The sequence below is a fragment of the Vanellus vanellus genome, assembly GCF_965231255.1.
Source record: "Vanellus vanellus genome assembly, chromosome: 1".
In the NCBI taxonomy this organism is placed as follows: Eukaryota; Metazoa; Chordata; class Aves; order Charadriiformes; family Charadriidae; genus Vanellus; species Vanellus vanellus.
In genome coordinates this window covers 191,554,404-191,574,520 of record NC_138905.1, presented here as the reverse complement: position 1 = coordinate 191,574,520, position 20,117 = coordinate 191,554,404, and the positions used below count along the sequence as shown (strand labels likewise).

General features: G+C 44.3%; 1 protein-coding gene across 1 annotated transcript; it reads right to left on the bottom strand.

Moving 5' to 3' along the window:
• Positions 1 to 7,549: 7,549 nt before the first annotated feature.
• Positions 7,550 to 19,552, bottom strand: CDADC1 (cytidine and dCMP deaminase domain containing 1; the record flags this gene model as incomplete). The annotated part of the gene is made up of 9 exons (XM_082486370.1): positions 7,550 to 7,744; positions 9,071 to 9,131; positions 9,796 to 9,985; positions 10,519 to 10,688; positions 11,764 to 11,813; positions 12,669 to 13,247; positions 14,079 to 14,256; positions 15,812 to 15,906; positions 19,474 to 19,552. 9 exons carry the CDS (start codon positions 19,550 to 19,552, stop codon positions 7,671 to 7,673), a joined length of 1,476 nt encoding a protein of 491 aa, XP_082342496.1. The 3' UTR covers positions 7,550 to 7,670.
• Positions 19,553 to 20,117: the final 565 nt, after the last annotated feature.

Here is a 20,117-nt window from a genome sequence, read left to right as displayed (position 1 = left end):
CGCCATAGCCCAGCTCCTTGTAGTTAAAGAAACAAAAACCACCCAACTCCCCAGTGCAGCTCTCCTGGGGAGAGCTACCAGCCTGCTAATGAATGGAGTTATTTCTTCTGAGGGCACAGAGAAGACAGGAACATATCTTTGGGGCTATGACGTGCCTTACTCAATTCATGAATAAAGGCCCTTTATTTCCAAATTGCTGGTTACGTTACCTCTGCTAACACACAGCTTTGGCAATGCCCTTCAACTCGCTTGTAGAACAGCTGGCTTGACCAGGGTTTGGAGCGGATTTAAAAATACCCATGTCAAAGCAGAGCCCATTGCATCTGTTGAGAGCTTTGTGCAAACACGCAGTCAGGGTTAGCTTTTCAGCAGGCGGCACACCCAGGCACAGCCCTGCCCTGGCGGCTAGCAGGGAGCAAACAAACCCGTCATTTGCTCAGGCAGATGGTCAGATGCCCAACGGGCTCTGTGTGCGTAGGACAAGCAGGAGCCTGCAGGGAGCAGGGCTCATGAACTCCTGGGGGAAGGGGGGGGGGGGGGGGAAGTGGAGAAAGGCACCTCCTCCCCATTTTAAAGCTGGGTGTGTGGGGAAAATGATATTCACACACAGACTCGCCTTGGGCCCCAAGGAGTGTCAAGGGCAAAGCCACAATTAGCTCATGGGATAGAGCAGGTTCTCGCTGTGGGCTGACAGCAACGGCTCATGCTGCCTGTCAGAGGCTGAAAGGAAGGCGACACTGGGGACAGGCCTGCTGGCAGGCGAGAAAGCAGTATGTTCCAGGGCAGGGCAGGCATTGCAGAGGGAGGAGAGACCCAGCTCTCCTGCTAATAAATACTTCTAGCCATGCAGCTAAGCTTCTCTGCTTCTACTGGTTTTTGTTTTCTCCAGCTAAATCTATCTTGCCCCATGGTGGGAATGAAAGACTAACTGCAGATGAATGTACTGGCATTCATACTCTTACATACATCTTTCAGGTAGTTCTGAAAAGACATTGGGGGGTGTGTGGGGGGAATGTATCTATGCTGGCATTTGTATGACATGGCCCTACAGCCTGGCTCTTGCTAAACTTATTGTTCAAGTGCTTCATGGTTTCCCCAGGCTTCTTCAACCCCTTATTTTTCCTCCAAGTTAGAAATTTAGCTGCCCTGGGGGAAAATATACTGGCAAAGCCATGAGGTGACCTCACCAGAGCCGAAGTAACGATAGTTGAGCAATGAAGGCAGAGAAGGAGAAAAAAAAAAAACACAGGCAGACTGCAAAGGCTTCACTGTTGTTAATATACCTCTCTAGTGCTGGTAATTAACACGTTGCAGAAGTACCATCTACACTAAACCTGAACTAGATCCCATCCCTTCAACAGTGGTGGGAATGCACATTGGTCCTGTAGCTTCAGGAGGACACCCAGTACTGAGGCGGAGACTGGCTCCTCAGAAAAGCGAAGTGGAAAATTTCAGGTACAAAGAGATGATACTTGGAGTGCAGAAGATAAATGTCACACCACAAAATTATAGAATCACAGAATGGTTTAGGTTGGAAGGGACCTTGAAGATCATCAAGTTCCACCCCCCCTGCCATGGGCAGGGACACCTCCCACTAGACCAGGTTGCTCAAAGCCCCATCCAACATGGCCTTGAACACCTCCAGGGATGGGGCATCCACAGCTTCTCTGGGCAACCTGTTCCAGTGCCTCACCACCCTCAGAGTGAAAAATTTCTTCCTAATATCTAATCTAAATCTCTCCTCTTCCAGTCTGAAGCCATTCCCCCTCATCCTATCACTACATGCCCTAGTAAAAAGTCCCTCTCCAGTTTTCTTGTAGGTGCCCTTCAGACACTGGAAGGCCGCAATAAGGTCTCCCCGGAGCCTTCTCTTCTCCAGGCTGAACAACCCCAACTCTCTCAGCCTGCCTTCATAGGAGAGGTGCTCCACCCCTCTGATCATCTTTGTGGCCCTCCTCTGGACCCGCTTCAACAGTTCCATGTCCTTCTTATGTTGGGTACTCCAGAGCTGGATGCAGTACTCCAGGTGGGGTCTCACAAGAGTGGAGTACAGGGGCAGAATCACCTCCCCAGGGAAAAGCTGTGCTCGGCACTTTCCTCTGCACGTCTGTTCCTAGCCCAAACACGGCTAAGCCTGTGCTGTTGCGAGTCAGGCAGTGCCCTTTACTTACATGACAGTGACGCCAGCCTCATTCCCCCCCTCCCCCCCCCCCTTCCTATTTATGAATTTTGAGCCATCTCAAGCCTTCTGGCCTTCACAACGAGCATCAGCACACCTTTGTCTTTTGCTGGCTGCAGGAGGAGGATTCTCCGGGTGCCTGCTGCGGTATTGACAGTAACACGCATCCCCGCTGCGGTAACCGTACCGATACCCGCTGTCCCCCCTTCCCTCTCCCCGGGGCCGAACGGCCCGTGGCAGCCGCCGTGTCCCGGCCCCAGCGGGCTCCCGCTCCGGAGCGCCGGGCCGGGCCCGTTCCCCTCATAACAGCGCCCCCTGGCGGCTCCGCTGCAGCCCTGCACCCCGCGGCCCGCTGGTTACCGCCGGTAAAGGAGTAGGAGGGCGTTTTTTGCCGCAAAATAAGCCCCAGTTTAGGGCTGGAGAACCACACTGAGGAGCCTTCTCCGCCTGGGGCTCGTTAAGCCAGCCACAGCACAGCAGCTCTCTGCCTCGTCTCTCCCTGCTGGGAAGGCTCTGCGGTGCTGCCCTTCGCCTTCTCGCCCAGGGGCTGCGGGATGAGTCCCTGACTGCGACCAGCAGTGTGCCCCACGGGGGCACGTCCGTTTCAAGAGACTATTTTGGCATGTCACAAAGGTAACGAAACCCCTATCTTGGCCCTACTTGTATCCATAGAATCATCTAGGTTGGAAGGCACCTTTAAGATCATCGAGTCCAACCACCAATCTAACAGTGCCAAAGCCACCACTAACCATGTCCCTCAGCACCACCTCTACCCATCTTCTAAATACCTCCAGGGATGGAGATTCCACCACTTCCCTGGGCAGCCTGTTCCAATGTTTGATAATCCTTTCAGCGAAGAAATTTTTCCTAATATTCAGTCTAAACCTCCCCTGGTGCAACTTTAGGCCATTTCCTCTTGTCCTATTGCTTGTTACTTCACGTTACCAGAAGGAGGTGGGGTCCAGCAGAAGACATCTGGTGCTACCAGCCCCTTTCCGCTTCAAAGAAGCAACAAAACTGTAAAACACTGAGCAGCACATTCTGCCTCCACGCCTGAAAAAACGTAGGACTAGATGTTGCCTGCGTATATGTATGCAGCATACACAACTGGGGGATCAGCAGACAGCTATGCAGGTCTGGGAAAACAGAGGGATCCTGAGGAAGATCACCAAGTGTTTGACAACAGTTCTCTGCAATTACCTTTCTGTGCAGAATGGAGTTCAGCTCTGCATATGTGGCACTGTGACCATCTTCATTAATACCGGTCTATCAGAAATCATCACACGCCATCTGCCACCTTTGCTTTTCTAGTCTCCAAGAAATGTCGCTTAGTGGATCTAACAAATTAAAGCGAAACAGGTATTTGAAGTCTGGTTCACAAGCAGAATGGCAGAAACAAACAAAAAAAAATCTATTTAGCAGGCTGCAAATCTTTTCAGAGTAATACTCACCTTAAACATGGCACCGAGAAGCCCGTCCCATTGCCAGCTCAGTTGACAATGTCCCACTGACTGCTCACTGTGCGTCTACAATGACATTTCAGTTCAAGAGGCCTTTTGAAACGCATCTCCCACCTGTCCCCACTTACTGCGTGTGGCTCCCTGACACGAGTCAGTCTTGGAGTGCATTGAGTGGATTCCTTTCAGATGAAGTTTAACAGGAAAACATACTGTAGGAATAGCCCTAATGCACTCCGCTGGCTAACAGGCCTTCAGTCCAGATGCCCCAGTTAAAGCTAGGCAGATGTAAAACCCCTGATGGTTCAGGCCTTCAGCATCACCTGCTTCATGCTACAGACTTGCTCCCCTTCAGCCACGCTGCTGACCAGTATAGCCCCAATCACCACAGTGATCCCCCTCTGTGGTGACTACAAATCAAGACACCTGTGTATGCCCATACAGGCAATTTGGGGCAGCAAGGCAGGAGGCACAGCAGGGACCAGTTTTACTGCTGGATGGTCAAAGCTTTGCCCACTTCTGTCCCAACCAAGAAACAGACTGTGGAGGTGGCAGCTCACGCAATGCTCCCTGAGGCAGTCCCTACTGTCCCAAGGAGGAGGGAATTAATGCTCGTTAATGCTTGCAGGCAGAGGGAGGGGACACTAGCCCTTCCCCCCGGGGTTGGCAGGAGGCAGAGTATCATGTTGAGACAAATTCTTCAGGCAGAGCAGAGGGAGGTGATGCAGCTCAGCAAACAGCTGGGACTGCAGGAACAAGGACAGCACTGGGCTGGTAAAGGGTGTGAGCATTTCAAAGCACTCTGTAATGTTTCTATTAAACCAAAGCACTTACAAATACACTTTAGTACTTACTGTCAGATTAATTTATTAACAGAAAACATGTTTTGCTGTAAGGCAGACAATTAACAGAGAATTTCTGTAATTCTCAGTCAAGAGGCCAAATTATTACTGATAGTTAATACCTGCAATTAAAATGACTGCTCTGAAATGAATGGAAGAGACCCAAAATGCATATGAAAATTTCATACAATATATAAAACATAGAACTTTCACGTTTCTTAATTTTAAATACATTGTTCTTTTTATGTAAGAAATAAACATCCTAGAGTTCGTTTCCAAAATAAGCACTGTAGGAGATGTCTAATCTTCCATGGCTCTCTCTGTTAAGCAGATGCAGGCACAGCAGTGCCTACAGAGTCCATGGGTTGAGAGAGAACCCCATTCATATTGTTCCTATTGTCCAGGATAAAGACCCTACTTTGTGATCCCAGCAAGAATTAAAAGAAGTAGAGTTACACTGATAATCAGAGCCCACAGAAATTTGTGTGCCTCTGGAAGAATCTGTAGAAATATAGCAAGACAGAAATAAAGCCAGACTTCCAAGCCTTTAGCCCTACAAGCAATTAAAAGTTTCATGGAAAGTTTTGTACAAAAATCCTCTTTTAAAAAATGATAAAAAGTAAAGGTAAAATCTTAACTCCTCATGAAGTACAGGTTACCAGCAGCATTCACTGCAGCATAGTTATTTAATGTGTGTGATATTTGACTTTTATCTTGATTTACCTCTCCATGTACCCAGGCCAGCTATGATGTTTCAGGGACTTCTCAATTTCAGCTGTTCCTATAAACACACAGACTTCTTGACCGATTTTGATACCAGCTGACTGATTGGTGTAAACCTTGAAGAGGCCTTAAACCCATCCCTGTTTTTTTCCCTGCTTCTACCTCAAGTAGAAGAGCATTGCCAATGGATTATGGAAACCAGAAGGTTTCAGTAGGTGGGACAGATTTTTTACTCTAATCTGGACAGTGTTCCTCTGATCTGTAGGAAAAGCCAAGAGTAATTATTCTAATACAAGATACTTATAAGAAGGGGGGGGGAGGCAATACGCCCAAAATATTGATGATTTAAAAATAGATTATAATATTGCTTATGAAACACCAACATTTGACTTTAACCTTATATGGAAGTTACAAACAATGAAACTATATAATCCTTGATGAGAGGAAAAAACTTTCTGAGGTTTGTACAGCATCCAAACCAATAACTTAATCCCCAGGCCCTGGACTCTGGATCTGACAGGTGAGGAATAGAGATCTTGCAGCTGGATCTTCTGGCACTAAGTTCAGGACCTGGGTTCCTCCACATTAGATTACAAGACCTGGTGAAGTGGCAGTTCAGCTATTTCCTCCTGAGTTACTGTGAAAAAGCACTCTTTCGTGGTGTGATGCAAAAATGGATTTCACCATCCTTCCCTTTGTTGACAAAGAGCATCAGATTTTTCTCCTTCATTCACTACCTGGTCCTGGGAAATGAAGCTGTATGCACCCTGCTTAACAAGACAGCGGTGGTTGCAGGAGGTCAAACAGCTGCCTGATGAGATTTCTGCTGCTAACTCTGCATGTACCACACTCAACCAGCAGCCCTAAAGTAGCCTTCAATCTAACTAGGCTCAGAGAAACAGCAGCTTCTCCAGCTCCAGTGACAGTGAATTCTCATGGTGGTAAGAAGATATAAGCATTCCCCGGTTCTGAACTCCAGGTACTCAAGAATGAAGTTCTACTATGAGCCATGGGGAATCACAACTCCTTGCTCCAGGCATCAAGAACTACACCTTAAGTTGCAGGACCAGTAGCCAAACTGTGTGAGAACAGACTCCATATGATTAATGCCACGTTAAGGATGCTTTGCACTATCCAATCACAGCTTTGCTATCTAGGTCCAAACTTTTCCAAAGCCTAAAAGAAAGAAACAAACAAAGCTGCAGCAGCATCTTAAGACATGAATCCTCTTCTAGGACTTTAACGAGGGTAGCAAAGATAAGATGCATGAAGGAACTGGGAAAAGGCTATTTATATCTCCTACCAGCAGCAGCAGAAAAAGGTTTGTGTTTGCACTTGAGAGCTCAGCAGAGGAGTGAACAGAAAGTCTTGGAACGTCTGCTAAAGCAAACAACTAGAGGTCATATCCAAAGCAGCAGAGATGGGAACAAGGAGAGTGACCTCTCAAAAGACGCTGGGTCGAACTCTCTGTTCTGGTTACCCGTTACCTAACCAGCACCCCCTCAAACTAGCTATAACATTAGACTGCAGTTTCACTGGCTGTTTGAACGTCACCCTTGCCCCATGTGTATTATCCAAGAGATTGGCACCTGAAAAGATTCGGGCTATTCCACTGGTTCCATCCTATCTAAGAAACAACAGGACATCTGGCACTTTATTAGCTTCTGTAGTCCTAGAAGCCCATTAGTGAAGATTAACAAAACCTAAACACTAGCAATTTTCACATAGTATGTAGGGGCCAGTGAGATGCATAGAGCCAAATTCTTTTGTGCCTGCATCCAGCAGCTGAGAAAAAGCAAAGCTAATCTTTGTCTACATTAATTCAAATGGGACGCACTTGACGAAGCACATAGAGGAGGAATGCAAGTACCACAAAACAAAATGCCTCTGCTGCTATAGTAATCAGAAGAGAGCACATATGAGAGACAAGCTTGATCTCCAAATCACTTACCTAGAAATGATTTCTATCCCAATGGCTTTGTCTCCTTTATACAAGCAGACTGAGAAGCAAAAGCCACTTTCAGGAACAGGAATAATTGCTAGTGATTACTTATCTACCACTTCCTAGAAGATTCCCTTGATGATTGTACTTGAAGAACTAGGGCTTATCTCTGCATTCTGCTAGCCCAGAACTTAGAAATCCCTTCCCTCAATCCATACAGCAAGCAAAAAAGATACCATTTTATTATTACGCTGATCTACCAGCAATAAACTTTCAGTATTTTTTTTAACTTGTTAACAACAATTAGCCACCCAGTTCTTTCAGAGAAAATACAAGCAGCATTTTTTCCCCAGGAACTTCTAAATTAAAAAGACTTTCAGGTAATTCTGTAAAACATTCAAGACATCATAAATAAACTTATTTAAAAATCACTTTCCAAACAATAAATAAAACTCTTCCTTATTTGAAAGTGCAAACAGGCTGCATTATAAAAAGTACAGAGCAAGACTGCAGAAGTGCTTAATTATTCAATAGTGACCAAGACACAGTTTCTTGTTTTGGTGCTGCTGATCATCTAGTGATTTTGTCTTCTGGACCCCATCTAAAGAAAAAAAAAAACACAAATGTGTGAAACTTTAATACAATGGGAAGCACAGTCTAAATACTCAACACATACAGGGACACTGGAATAACACTGGGTGGGGGGCTGGGGTGGGGAAGCTTGTCTTCTTCCCTGTATAGAAGAACATGCAACAGTTATAGTAAAAGAAACATACTAAGGAAAAATAGCAACTTAAAACAGATCGGTGTTGAAAATGCAGGCATACCACCTTGAAGAAAACACTGTTAGAAAAATGAGCCCTGTTAAAGGTTTTCAAACAAAGTACCCCAGGATAGATCTTTCTCCAGCTGGGTCTAAAAACGATTAGCAGAGAAAGGGACAAACAAGCCCTAACATTTTGCAGCAATTACTAATGCCATAAACACTACTCTGAGCCCTTCCCTCCCCTCTTCCCCACCGACTCATAAGGAAATAGGTAACAAAGAGATTTCTCCACTAATCTAGCTCACTACATGTTAGGAATTAGCTTGTAGTGTGTGGCCATTCATGTGCTACAAAACCCACCTTCAGCCTTTTTTATGCTCCTAGCATGGTGCTCAATGCTTTGAGTAACTGCCAATTCTCTATCTTTATGCTCCGTATCTTCACGCTTGAGGCACAAAAATTATTCAGCTTCTTTTTCCACATTATTTTCCTTTCTGGATGAGAAACATTTTAAGGACTGGTAGCCGACAGTAGATGCCAATGGTGGGTTCCTTTTGTAGCACAAAAAGGCTTCAACATAAGACTCATCTAAACTCTGTTTTCAGAAGATGACAGCTCCCTTGCTATAGGGGTGCAGGTCAACAAAGATTTTGTGGCCTTTATATTATATAGGTCTATATATACACACAAAAATAAATGTTGATTGAAAAGCATTGGCATAGATTCTACTTCATGAAAGAAGCACCGAAATGTTCTGCAGAACATATTTAAATTACTTGGAGAAGTCCAATTTCTCTTGAAAAAGAATGGCACTTTTTCTAGAACACAATACAAAAAGTCTTTATAGAACAAAATTTAAAACACAGTAAAGTAGTCTGAAATGATCTATGTGCAAACCAGCGTATTGTTGACCTTGATAATAGCATTACTAGATTTTGTAACGTGTATGCCAATGCCAAGTATTTGTAAAAACAAGCTTGTTTTCAACTTACCAATAGCTGATCTACTCAAAAAGCTCAGAGAAGTTTTCATAGCAAAATTTAACTAATCGAAATCAAGATTAATTAAGACTAATCAATCCCAGAGGCATTCAGGTTTGTTTAAAAAGTGATCTCACTTATTGACTTTGGTCATAAAATGAATTAATGAAAAAATACTTACTTTCCCTGGCTGTGGGGTCATGGAATTCAAGGGCATTGTTATGCAATGGATTTAGTTGCCACTGGTAAAAGAAGAAGAAAAAGTTTACTTATTCCAGAATACAAAAGAAAGAGCAAAAGGACAAAAAGAAAAAGTGCCCTACAGTCCTTCACTGTAAGATGTGACTAGGGGTTAAGTGGGAAATCAAGGGCTCCCCCTACAACACACACGTGCTTCGAGGATAAAAAGCTATTAAGGGATACGTGGCCATTTACTTCCTTGAGAAGGGGAAACAAGCCTGCTCAAACTGACAGCGCTGCATTTTGTCACGGTGAGCCCCCTGAGTGCAGGTGCACTTGGCCACCTTCAAAACCCACCACAGCTCTTTCAGGTGCTGCTGGAAAAAGGCCTACAAAGTCACACAGTGATCTCCCACATCAGTTGCCGTGCTGTGATAGGGAGGCTTGGAGAGAAGTGAGAAGAGACCACATCAGAGTGTGAAGAGACCACATCAAACAACAGCAACGAGTTATAGGGAAATCTGCAAGGAAATTACAGAAAAGTGACACACTTGCCTCTACCACCTGGCATATCTCCAGTGTCGTGACAGAGCAACTCCTCAATTCCACTCACTTGACTAAATAGCACAGGAAAACACTCCTCTATGTTGGCTACAGATGACTGCTCACTCCATCCTCCCCCCAGTGCTGCTGAGGTTTTAGAATATAGTACGTTTAGACACTTACTGTAAATTTGCTTACACCTTCAAGTTCACCAAACTTCATATAGGATATGTCTGCTTTCTTTTTTCCTGCATCAAGATCTCCAGCATAGATCTGCTTGATACCAGCCCCTTTGATTAAAGGGACACATTCATCACATGGACATTTCGTCACAAATATCATGCTTCTCTCATCTGGCTTTATTTCTCGACACCTACAACCAGTCAGAAAACAGAATTTCAGAGTTTATATCTTGCTACTTTTGAAAGGTGACAAACTTGATACCTCAAGAGGAAGCAAAGTGTTGTGTTATCTACTCTCAGAAGCCACTTGTTCCTAATCAAGTGCACAAGTACACAACGTTACCTGGTTTAGTTTTACTACCTGTGCACAAAACACCCATCCCACCTCTCCACACATATCATTGCTGAAAGCCTCAACAACTGCCACACTTCCATATTTCAGGTTATAGCATGGTCCTAGCAGGAAGCAGAGGCAGTGGCTTGCATCTGAAGGACAGCTGCCATGCAGCAGGGTGAATAACCTTTAAAAGCCAAGCTCACTTAAGAAGTCGGAAGAAACGAAAGGTGGTGCTGACTGCGTCCATGCACATCCAATTTCTGCATCATATGCATAAACAAGACCATGATTGCAATCCACATTTCCATCACAGTGACATCATGCATTTGTCATGGAATTGTTTCTGAACCATCTCATTCTTTTCTGTCGTAAAAATAAACCCATTACCTGAACGTCAAGGCATTCTGCTCTGCATGTATAATGTATCTGAACTTTCTGATTTCCCGATCTTTTTGTTTATCGTCCATGTGTGGAAAATCAGCATATTCAGATCCAACAGGAAAGGCATTGTAACCACAGCCTACGAAATACATTGCTCCTGTTCCATCACAGCTTCTCTGCAACAGTAAGCAAAGCATCAAATTTGGAGACATTTAAACTGAGTACTAAGTCAAAGTGTTGTGCAATGTATGCTTTCACATTATCAGTTCATGCCAAGTTACAGCAGTTAAAAGAGAACTCAGCTTTTTCTAACTGCTCCATGTCTGTATGGAGTTTTTCCACTATGTTCCGTAGGAGCCGCACGGGCAAACTGTAACGCTGCAGACAACACACCACACCAGGCTTTAGAGGTCTTCCTTTTAGCAAGTGATACTGATAGCAGGAACAAAAAGCCTGAAGGATTTAGGCCTTAAGCCTTTTTGCAATGCACAAAATTAAAGACAGATGGAGTTAGTCCCTGATGTGCCAGAGACTGTGTTTCCCTTGTCTCTCAACAGACCTGGTGACCAGTGGACCGACCAAGTAGCAATCCGTGATTGAAATCAGAACAAGAAGCAAAACAGCAATAAGCAGCACTGAAGTGCTAAAACCAAATTAAGAGTAAGTTGCAGCTGCATGAAGAATGAGGCTTCCTGGGATCGTTAACATGCATAATCAGAGACGTAAAGAAATAGAAACTTTATGTTTGGATGGGAAAAAAGCACAGTAACAGTATTTGCAGAAAAATATCACTTTGATCCAAAAAGGAATGTGCTAAAGCCAGTACAGCATTTCAACTGCAACAAAAATCCTCAAGAGATTGTCAGGTTATGATTGCACTGAGACCTTTCCAAAAAATAGCTGCAAAGAGGGACCATGCAGAATAGGCACGTGCTGCCTGACCGGCAGCTCTGGCAAAACTTTGTAGCCAGGACACCTGGAATAACCAACAATGACTAGGGAAGTAAGTACACCAAAATGCTAGGCAGAGACACTGTGGTAGTTACTAAACTCATTTATACTTCCCCTTCATCTTGATAGCATAACAATGAACTAGCCATTAACTTAGTTACTAAAGAATGAGAAGTGCAAGCTTTCTACAGTGTGTGTATGAAAAACACGTGTATAAACTTAAAGCAAAATAACAAGCTCAAAGCAGATACAAGTATATGAATTGTGAGTGCAAGAAAAAGTAACTTTTTCAATACTTACTGATTTTTCTTCTGCCCAAATAATAGCTCCAACTCCCGTTTTATGATCCTCTAAAATACATAAAATTTTAGCAGTAAATAACAAATAAAGCACTTCTGAGTTACCTGTACATTAACATATGACCTCCTAGAGTAAGGAATAACATTCATTGTCGCTTCATGGATAGGAGAAAAGAAATGCAGAAAGATTAAGAGCTTCAAAGTCATACGAGCTTACTGCAAAAGCTGAGTGTGCTTTAACTGCAAGGCCAGCCACTCTAAGACTTTGCTACGTACATTTGTTCACAAATGCTAAGAAGCAACCAATACATATATTAGATAAGAAAATGTGTGCCAAGAATATATGCAGACAGGTTCGCTGATGTGAGATGGCAAAACTCCAGCATCTTTTGCAAAGAAAACCCCCATTAGATATATAATCAGTTTCACTAATAAGATTGGAACTAGGAATTTAATATAATTGTACTTAATGCCATACTGGAAGGATATTATTTCACTGCTCTTTTCTGAAGAAGTGTAAGTAATATGCTTAAAATATTGGCACTTATCTGATAACAGAAACATCTTGTGAAACCTCCATAAAAAAGAGCTTCAGAGCAGCTTGAAGAACTTAAATGTCATTGTATTCTATTTTTCAGATAGGTGTTGGACATGTTGGCAGGACAGGCTTTGCTAGCATTGTATGTGAAATACCTGCCCTGATTTTCTCTTGGAAAGCCCAGTGCTTTAACACACAATACTATGTACTTCTGTGGAGATTTTACTACTACTGCTGCTCCTGTTTCACAGATGTAGGAATGGAATTCAGCAGCTTGCTCAAGGAAGTATTTGGAAGAAGCGAGACTGAAATCAGGAACTCGCTCTACTCATGAGACCCGTTCTTCCTCCACTACTGTAACAACTCACCTGTCCGGTAGGCAAGTAATCTGGCTTGTATCATGCAGTGCCTTGCAATTTCTTGGGGCAAACCCTGATGGTCTGTTTCATTTGTTCGCCGTGATTCACTGTTGTAAAATCCAAAGCATCCAAAGACAGGGACACTGGCAGCCACTGTTGCCAAGACCAAGACAAGATCTTTCATATTTTGCCTAAGGTTGCTGAAGTACGGATTTTCACAGAGGTTCTCCAGTCCTATTGTCATCAATATTTGCTTGTGCGTTTCCTCATTTGAAATTAGGAATAAACCTTCATACTCTTTTATTCTCTCTTGTCTACATGCAGTATAAAAGTCAGTATTAGAGTCAGGCTGAGATTTTGCTATTTTTTGAATAAAATCAAACTTGGTGGAAGTTTCCTCAACAAATTGCACCATATAGCATACTAAGGGCTGAAGCAATACACACACTCGAGCACGACTATTTGACTTCAGTCTTTCTACTGCTTTGGCATCTAGCTTTGCATCATCAGTAGTCACGGGATTGGACGCCTCATTCTGCAAGCTGATTTCAGGATCTGCAGGCCAGTAAGAAATCCTGTTCACCCCAGCTGGAAGAGAAAATAATGCAGCAAAAGGAACCATGCAGGCACAGTGGAACATAAACCCCATTTTCAACACACTATTGCCTAACTCTGTTTTTACTCCTTTAGGGCCATGAATGCTGTTTCAGTGGCATCTGGACAACAAAAATGCTAGCATATACGAGTGTCAAGAGCTCATCAGACTTGATAATCACACTATAGACAAAAATTGGAATTTCCTAAGTTCCAAGATCTTTGTGGCAGCCTAATTTTGCATCTTACCTACAACAGATACATTAACACCACACAAAAAAAGTTAGCACTAATAGAACCTGCTGCTGAGATTAGAAACCAACACTTGCAGAAGGGCTGTACCAGCAGATCCCATTTTGGGAAGTGAATAATTTGACTTGCCTTCACCTCACTTGGGAAAAGGAAACCGTAAAGTACTCCCTGTGATTTATGCATAAAGAACACCCTTCCTCTGCTGCCACTGACAGGCAATGGGAGGGCAAGGAAAAATGTAGTAATCTAGGCCTAGTCATCAGGCTCAGGGTTGCTCTGGCAAAGTGCACAGGCATGTCAGAATCTCAGCTGTGCATGCCAACCGAGAGACAAGCACCACCAATAATAATAGTTGCACAGAGAAACAGGGTCTCAGTAGCAAACCGTAGTTTCTTGATCATCAGCTCCCGGAGCTGTACATTCAATACTGTTTTCAGCCTTGTGGAAAATACCAGTGCAGACTACACAAATTAGGGATTGGCAACTGGGACAGTCCAAAGAGAAAACAGGCTTTCTGATACCACCAATCACAAGCATAACGTTTACTTCTACTCTACTACAGTCATTGCTTACCGTTTACAATCATTTTTAAACAAGTTGAACATGGTTTTCTGGAAAAATAAAGATCACAGTTTTTAAGTCTTGACCCGTGTTTAATGAGTGCAATCTGGCCGGCATGCAAGTCTGTACTGGAACAATGAAGACCGATAATCTTCATGTTTTTCACCACAACTAGACCACTCTTCTTTACCTACAGAAAAATGCATTGTTATTATTATTGTTGTTGTTGTTATTATTATTTTACTTTTTTCAACATCAAGTCCATAGAGATGTTACAGTTCTTCCTTAGGTAACACTAATCAGCCAGGATCAGAGCATATAGCTCTTCAGTACAAATTGTGATATGACTCATTAAACAACTGCTGTTACACTCCCCCTAAGCAGAATTTTTTTTTGTGGTTTCTCCATGTGCCTGTTAATATCAGAGTCCTGTGCCCCTGTCAAACTTCCAATAGGGACTTGTCACAAATTCCTGATTTTTCTGGTCATTGCTTTGCCCATAACACCACTCAGAAGGAGCATGGAAAATTCTGTCAATTATAGCTGAAAAGCCCTCTGAATCATCCAGCATCTGGAAATGCTCTTGAATTTAATTTCTATCTTAATCTTCACCATCCTGGGAGCCAATAGTTTCTCTAACTTTATTTCTGTCTCTCCATTTATAGAAATGAATCCTGGTTGTAAAGAATCTTCATGGAAAAACCGCATACCCCAGACGAGCTCTTACATCTGGATTCCCCTGTATTGTGAGGAGACTGGATACAGTCTAGTTTGATGAAGGTAGTGAAACAGATCTCATTATGCAATCCAGCTGCCACCAGAACACTGTTGCCTTAGATCTCTAAAATATTTAATTTCTTTGAGGTTACAGAAATGAGGCTGTACTAAAGCCCTACCATGTAATGCAAGTGACATTCCTAACTGAATTACTAAATCTCAAACTGCTTTTGAAGTCTGCATGGTGCTCATCTATCCCTCTTCTGGATCTAGTCTGGGACATGCCAAGCTCTGAAAATTAGGCCTAATTGTCACTCAAATTATATTGCCATCTTTCAATTGCAATCTTGTCCTGATTGATACATGTGCTATGGCTCTTAGCACATGTGTATACTCTGCACAAAGTAGTAATTAGAACTCTGATCACAAAAGGAAACACAGTTCCAGGACACTCTGAAAATGTCCCTCTACTTTGAAGTGTAACTGGCAGCTATTTAGAAGATCCATTCTCAAGGATGGTTTCTTTTCATTGTCGCTAAGAGTAGTTATCTACAAGTTCTTGATCAGCAAACATTTCAAGTAGTTCTGTGCACCTCCACTGTATAAGTGAACTCTTCCACAATCATGAACATCAACACTTTAAAGAATATCTCTACACAATCAACTACACTGATTTCAAAGTTATAATAGTATATACTAAGAAGTGCACGGTAAACACCATGCCTCTTTTGTTATGCTCTTCAAAATACTCACCAGCATTTTTTACTGTTTGCTTCATCTGGCAGGGGCATACTTTGCTTTTCAAAGTTTTTCAGAGATAGCATGCTATTTAACCATTTTGCTATTTTTCTCCCACCAGTGGATTTTTTTCTACTTCTAAGAATTGTTTGAAAAATGTTTCTCGGTATTTTTTGGTTTTTTCCCCTCTGGACTATGTGTTATGTATAGAGCAGTTAGGTTAAATTCATGGCAGGAGCTATTAGCATCTGTTCAGAAAGACCAATTAACATTAAACATAGACATTTTACCTGGGATTTTTTCTGTTGCTCAGACGAGGGAAAGAGCTCCATCCAGAGACTGAACAAAGTAAAAAGATTGACCTTAGAAAGTCTTGGCATTTGACCTGTCATTAGAAGAAAAAAAAAAAAGAAATATTTATTAAAAAATATTTATAAAGAACAGCATGTTGAACAGCATTTTCCACGTCCTCTACACCACAGCTGCTACAGAACCTGGTTCATCAACCACTTCTGCTATTACAGCAGCTAAATCCACACTGTCCTCTTCAGGGCAGTAGTTGTCAACTCGGAATGCTGGCATCTGGATGCAGAGATCAGATTTGTGTGACAAGAGAAAGTGGTGAAACTTCCACTGAAATTCAGTGAGTTAATTCTACTCAGAGGTGAAGAGCAGAAATCACAGATCAGATCCCACATAACTTAACGTGCTCAAATGATTCACAGATGCTCACAGAAATTTGAGACATAGCTTGTGATTCAGCTTCAGAATCACCACAGAAGAGACCAAAAAATATCTAGGAACACATCATGATCTCACACTGACACCTGCAGCAAAAGTGGATGAGCCATCGTGAAACCTTTCAGTTACATCAGTTCTGGAGAAACCCACTTCCGGATTTTTTCAATCTGCTTAAATTTTGGTTAGAATTTTACACAAATTTAAACCTGTCACTTCTGACTAAATATCCAAAGAGGTAGCAAGGACTCCCTTCTCGGACCACCACCTTACCTTCTGCGCTGTTGTGCTTTTACTCAAAATCTGGACCTTGTCCTGTGAAGGCCAGCGTTCAGCATTACTGAGTGTCCCGCAAATGAAAAAGGAGGAAGTACTACACTGCTCACTAACACTTGCACCATTCCAGATGTAAAGCTGTCTTGCCTGACATTTGGCAAGAAATTAATTAAGTCTTTGAAAAAGCTCCAGTCCCTATTTCAGGGGTGCTTACAGAGTGCTGAAATGAACACATATTCCTCCACAAGTCTCAGGTGTGCTGTCTGACAATAGCATTATTTCTGTTTTTATCCCTTTCTGCAAACGTTAAAGTTTTTGCAAAGGAAAAAAAAGGCAGAGGCAAGAATAGAACAGAAAAAAAAAAAAAACATTTCTTTAAGTAATTCCAGCAGCTTGGAAGAGATATAATCAGATACTAAGATTGCTTTGGAGGGGGAGAGGGTTAATGACATGTCTGTGAACCCAAACAATTACGACAGCAGATAAATATATGCAATCCATGACTGGAATACCATTTTCAGAAAGTATTTTAGCAGCTTTTTTCACACTGAAGTGTGATATTGGAAAAGAGCTATAGATCTCTCAGCAGCACCATCTGATGCCACTACTCCTTAGGCTGGACAGCTATGCTGTCCCACTGTGCATAAGCACTGCAAGGCGTACCTGGTTAGCACAATTAGACACGTGTGCTAGAAATGTACGTGGCACATGTAGTACACATGAAGGTTTGTTATCACTTGTACTAAAAACAAAGTGTAAAAGTCTACAAGCCACATCTAAACAAGTAGAATTTGTTTTCTTAAATGGGCATTTGAGTTCATTCTCATTTCAGCTCCTGTTCACCCCAGTTGTAGCACACACATAGAATCATAGAAACAAATAAACAAATCTAGGTTGGAAGGGATCTTTGAGATCATTGAGTCTAACCATCAACCTAACACTGCCAAAACCACCACTAAACCATGTCCCTAAGCACCACGGCTACCTGTCTTTTAAATACGTCCTGGGATGGTGGTTCCACCACTTCCCTGGGCAGCCTGTTCCAGTGTTTGATAACCCTTTTGCTGAAGAAATTTTTCCTAATATCCAATCTAAACCTCCTCTGGCGTAACTTGAGGCCATTTCCTCTTGTCCTATCACTTGTTACTTGGGAGAAGAGATCGACCCCCATCTTGCTACAACCTCCTTTCAGGTAGCTCCAGAGAGCAATAAGATCTCCCCTCAGCCTCCTTTTCCCCAGATGAAACAACCCCAGCTCCCAACATGTATGGTTCCCAAATGGCAAGCTAAAACAAACAGTGCAATTTATACCAACTCACATGTACACTGTCATGTTTTCTAAAATGGATTACAATTTGGCATCCAGAGTAGATTTAAAATGGAAACAAGTTTGTTTTTCTGGACCTAATCTGAGTGTCACCTGTCAAACACATGGGAAACAAACTGAAGAATGTACTGGTTCACAGCCCTGTTGTGAATTGACATGATTTATAATGAGAAGCAGAATATTATGATGAAAAGGGAAAGACCTGTGGTCACAGTTATCCTATCTATGTATCTGCATCTTTATTCACTTAGGTAGTTAAATGTTCCCTTAACTTCAACACAGTGAAGAAAATAGTGATTAAAGTAGCCTGGAAAGATACCTTACAGAATTTAAAGCAACTACAGAAGATTAGGAATGAAAAAGAATCAGGCACTTTGCTATCGGGAGCAAAACCATATATGAAAGGAGCGCTCTTTTCATGTGCATCAAGTCCTCACAGCTTCCCCGCTTCACACAAAGGTACAATTTTATTCCTCCAGGTTAGGGATCTTGCTCCAGTGAGAGAAAGCATGCTCCAGGGAAAGAGTGCTGTGAAGGCCAGTGTGGAAAACCCTGCTGCTCCTGCACCTGCAAGCAAAAACGAGGAGAGCACTGCCCACATGGACATGGCTCAGATGCAGGATTATGCCACGGTTGCAATGCAGGAGTCCCTAGTTCAAAGTCTGACAAGCTTGTAAGAAGTCATCTTGCAAGTACGAAACCAACACTGTGCTTTGACACCATCAAGAGGAAATCAGTGATATCACTCTCCTGTCCGGGATAAGGAAACTAGAAACCATTTTCAGAGTTCGTCTTCTTTGCTTGGAAGCAGGATTTTCATAAAACTAGGAAGAAGCAAACCCCATTTACCCATCAAGGAGACCTGTCAGCCCTGTCATGGTCTTCTGTCTGAGAGCTATTTCTAGAGCCCATGGGCGATCTGTATGTCCCCTGGGACTGCAGCAATGGGATATATGACATTTCTCAAAACCTGTTTCACCTGGGCATCCCCAGCCTTGTGAGAAAGTTGCCATCTACTAAATTTGTACATGGGCCCTGCTATAGGGGTTGCTAAGAACACCCTTCAGAAGGCATGCATTTTTATACACATTACATTGTATGCATGTTAAATATATATGGTACAGAACTGGAAAAAGAAATCATTTTGACGGTGGAGGAAATGCAAAATACAAGCAGATGTTACCAAAAGGCCTTATGAATAAGAGTGCAGGCAAGCGGGGGGCATGGCGCGGGGGGGGGGGGGGGGGGCGAGGGAATACTTTATTGCACGGTCTGTCAGGGGCAGGAGCACTCTTTGAGACAGCAGCTGAGGAGGGGGAAGGCGGGAGCTCTCTGAACAGCCCCGGGGGAGGGAAAAGCCCTACAGGCGCCCGGAGGAGAGGACAAACCGGACGGGTCCGGGCATTTCGTTAAACACCTCGAAGCACCCGGTGGGCGAAAAGAGACCCGCGAAAGTCCTGTCAGCACACCCACTTCCCTTTCCCGCCAGCCGTTAACCCCCGCGGAGCCGCCGCTCCCTCACAGCCGGGGAAGGCCCCGGCCCGGCCCGGCCCGGCCTGGCTCCCTCCCCGCAGCCAGGCCCCTGCACGGCGGGCAGGGGGCGGCGCTCACCGGCCATGCTGTCGGTCTGCGTGCTCGCCGCGCTCACCCTCGGCCCCCCCGCCGCCACCGCCTCCTCTGCGCCGTGCATGGGTGCCGGTACCGGTGCCAGAGCGGCTGCCAGTGCCGCCCGGTGCCCCCCGCCCCGCCCTCATGGCCACCCCGCTCCTCCCTCAAGGGCGTCGCCGCGGCGAGGGCGTCCGCATGGCAACCGCTACTGACGGGCGGGCGCCTCGGCCAATAGAGAGGCGGGAATGGAAGGGGAGGGTGGGGCCTGTCAGGAAGGGGTGCCTGAGGCGCGGCGGCTCCCGGTGAGAGGCAGCTTCCGTCTTCTGTGGCGGGATTTTAACGTTGAAATGCACTCCACCGCCCCGCTCTCTGCAGTGGGGTTTCACCCCTCGGCCGGGGGGGGCTTCAGCAGTGGCTGTCGTGCTGATTCCTGCCCGCCGGGGTGCGGCGACGGGGGGAGCGTCCGCCCCCTGCACCGCGGACACGGCCCGGGCCCTCGTCCCCGGCCTGGCCCTGGGTGGCCTCCCGGGGAAAACCCAAGCCCGCGGGCAATAAAAGGGCCCCGAGAGGCACCCTGGCTGGGACCCCAGGGCTGGGCCAGTGTCCGCTCCCCGGCACCAAAGTTGCTTCTGCAGCCGGTTTGCCAG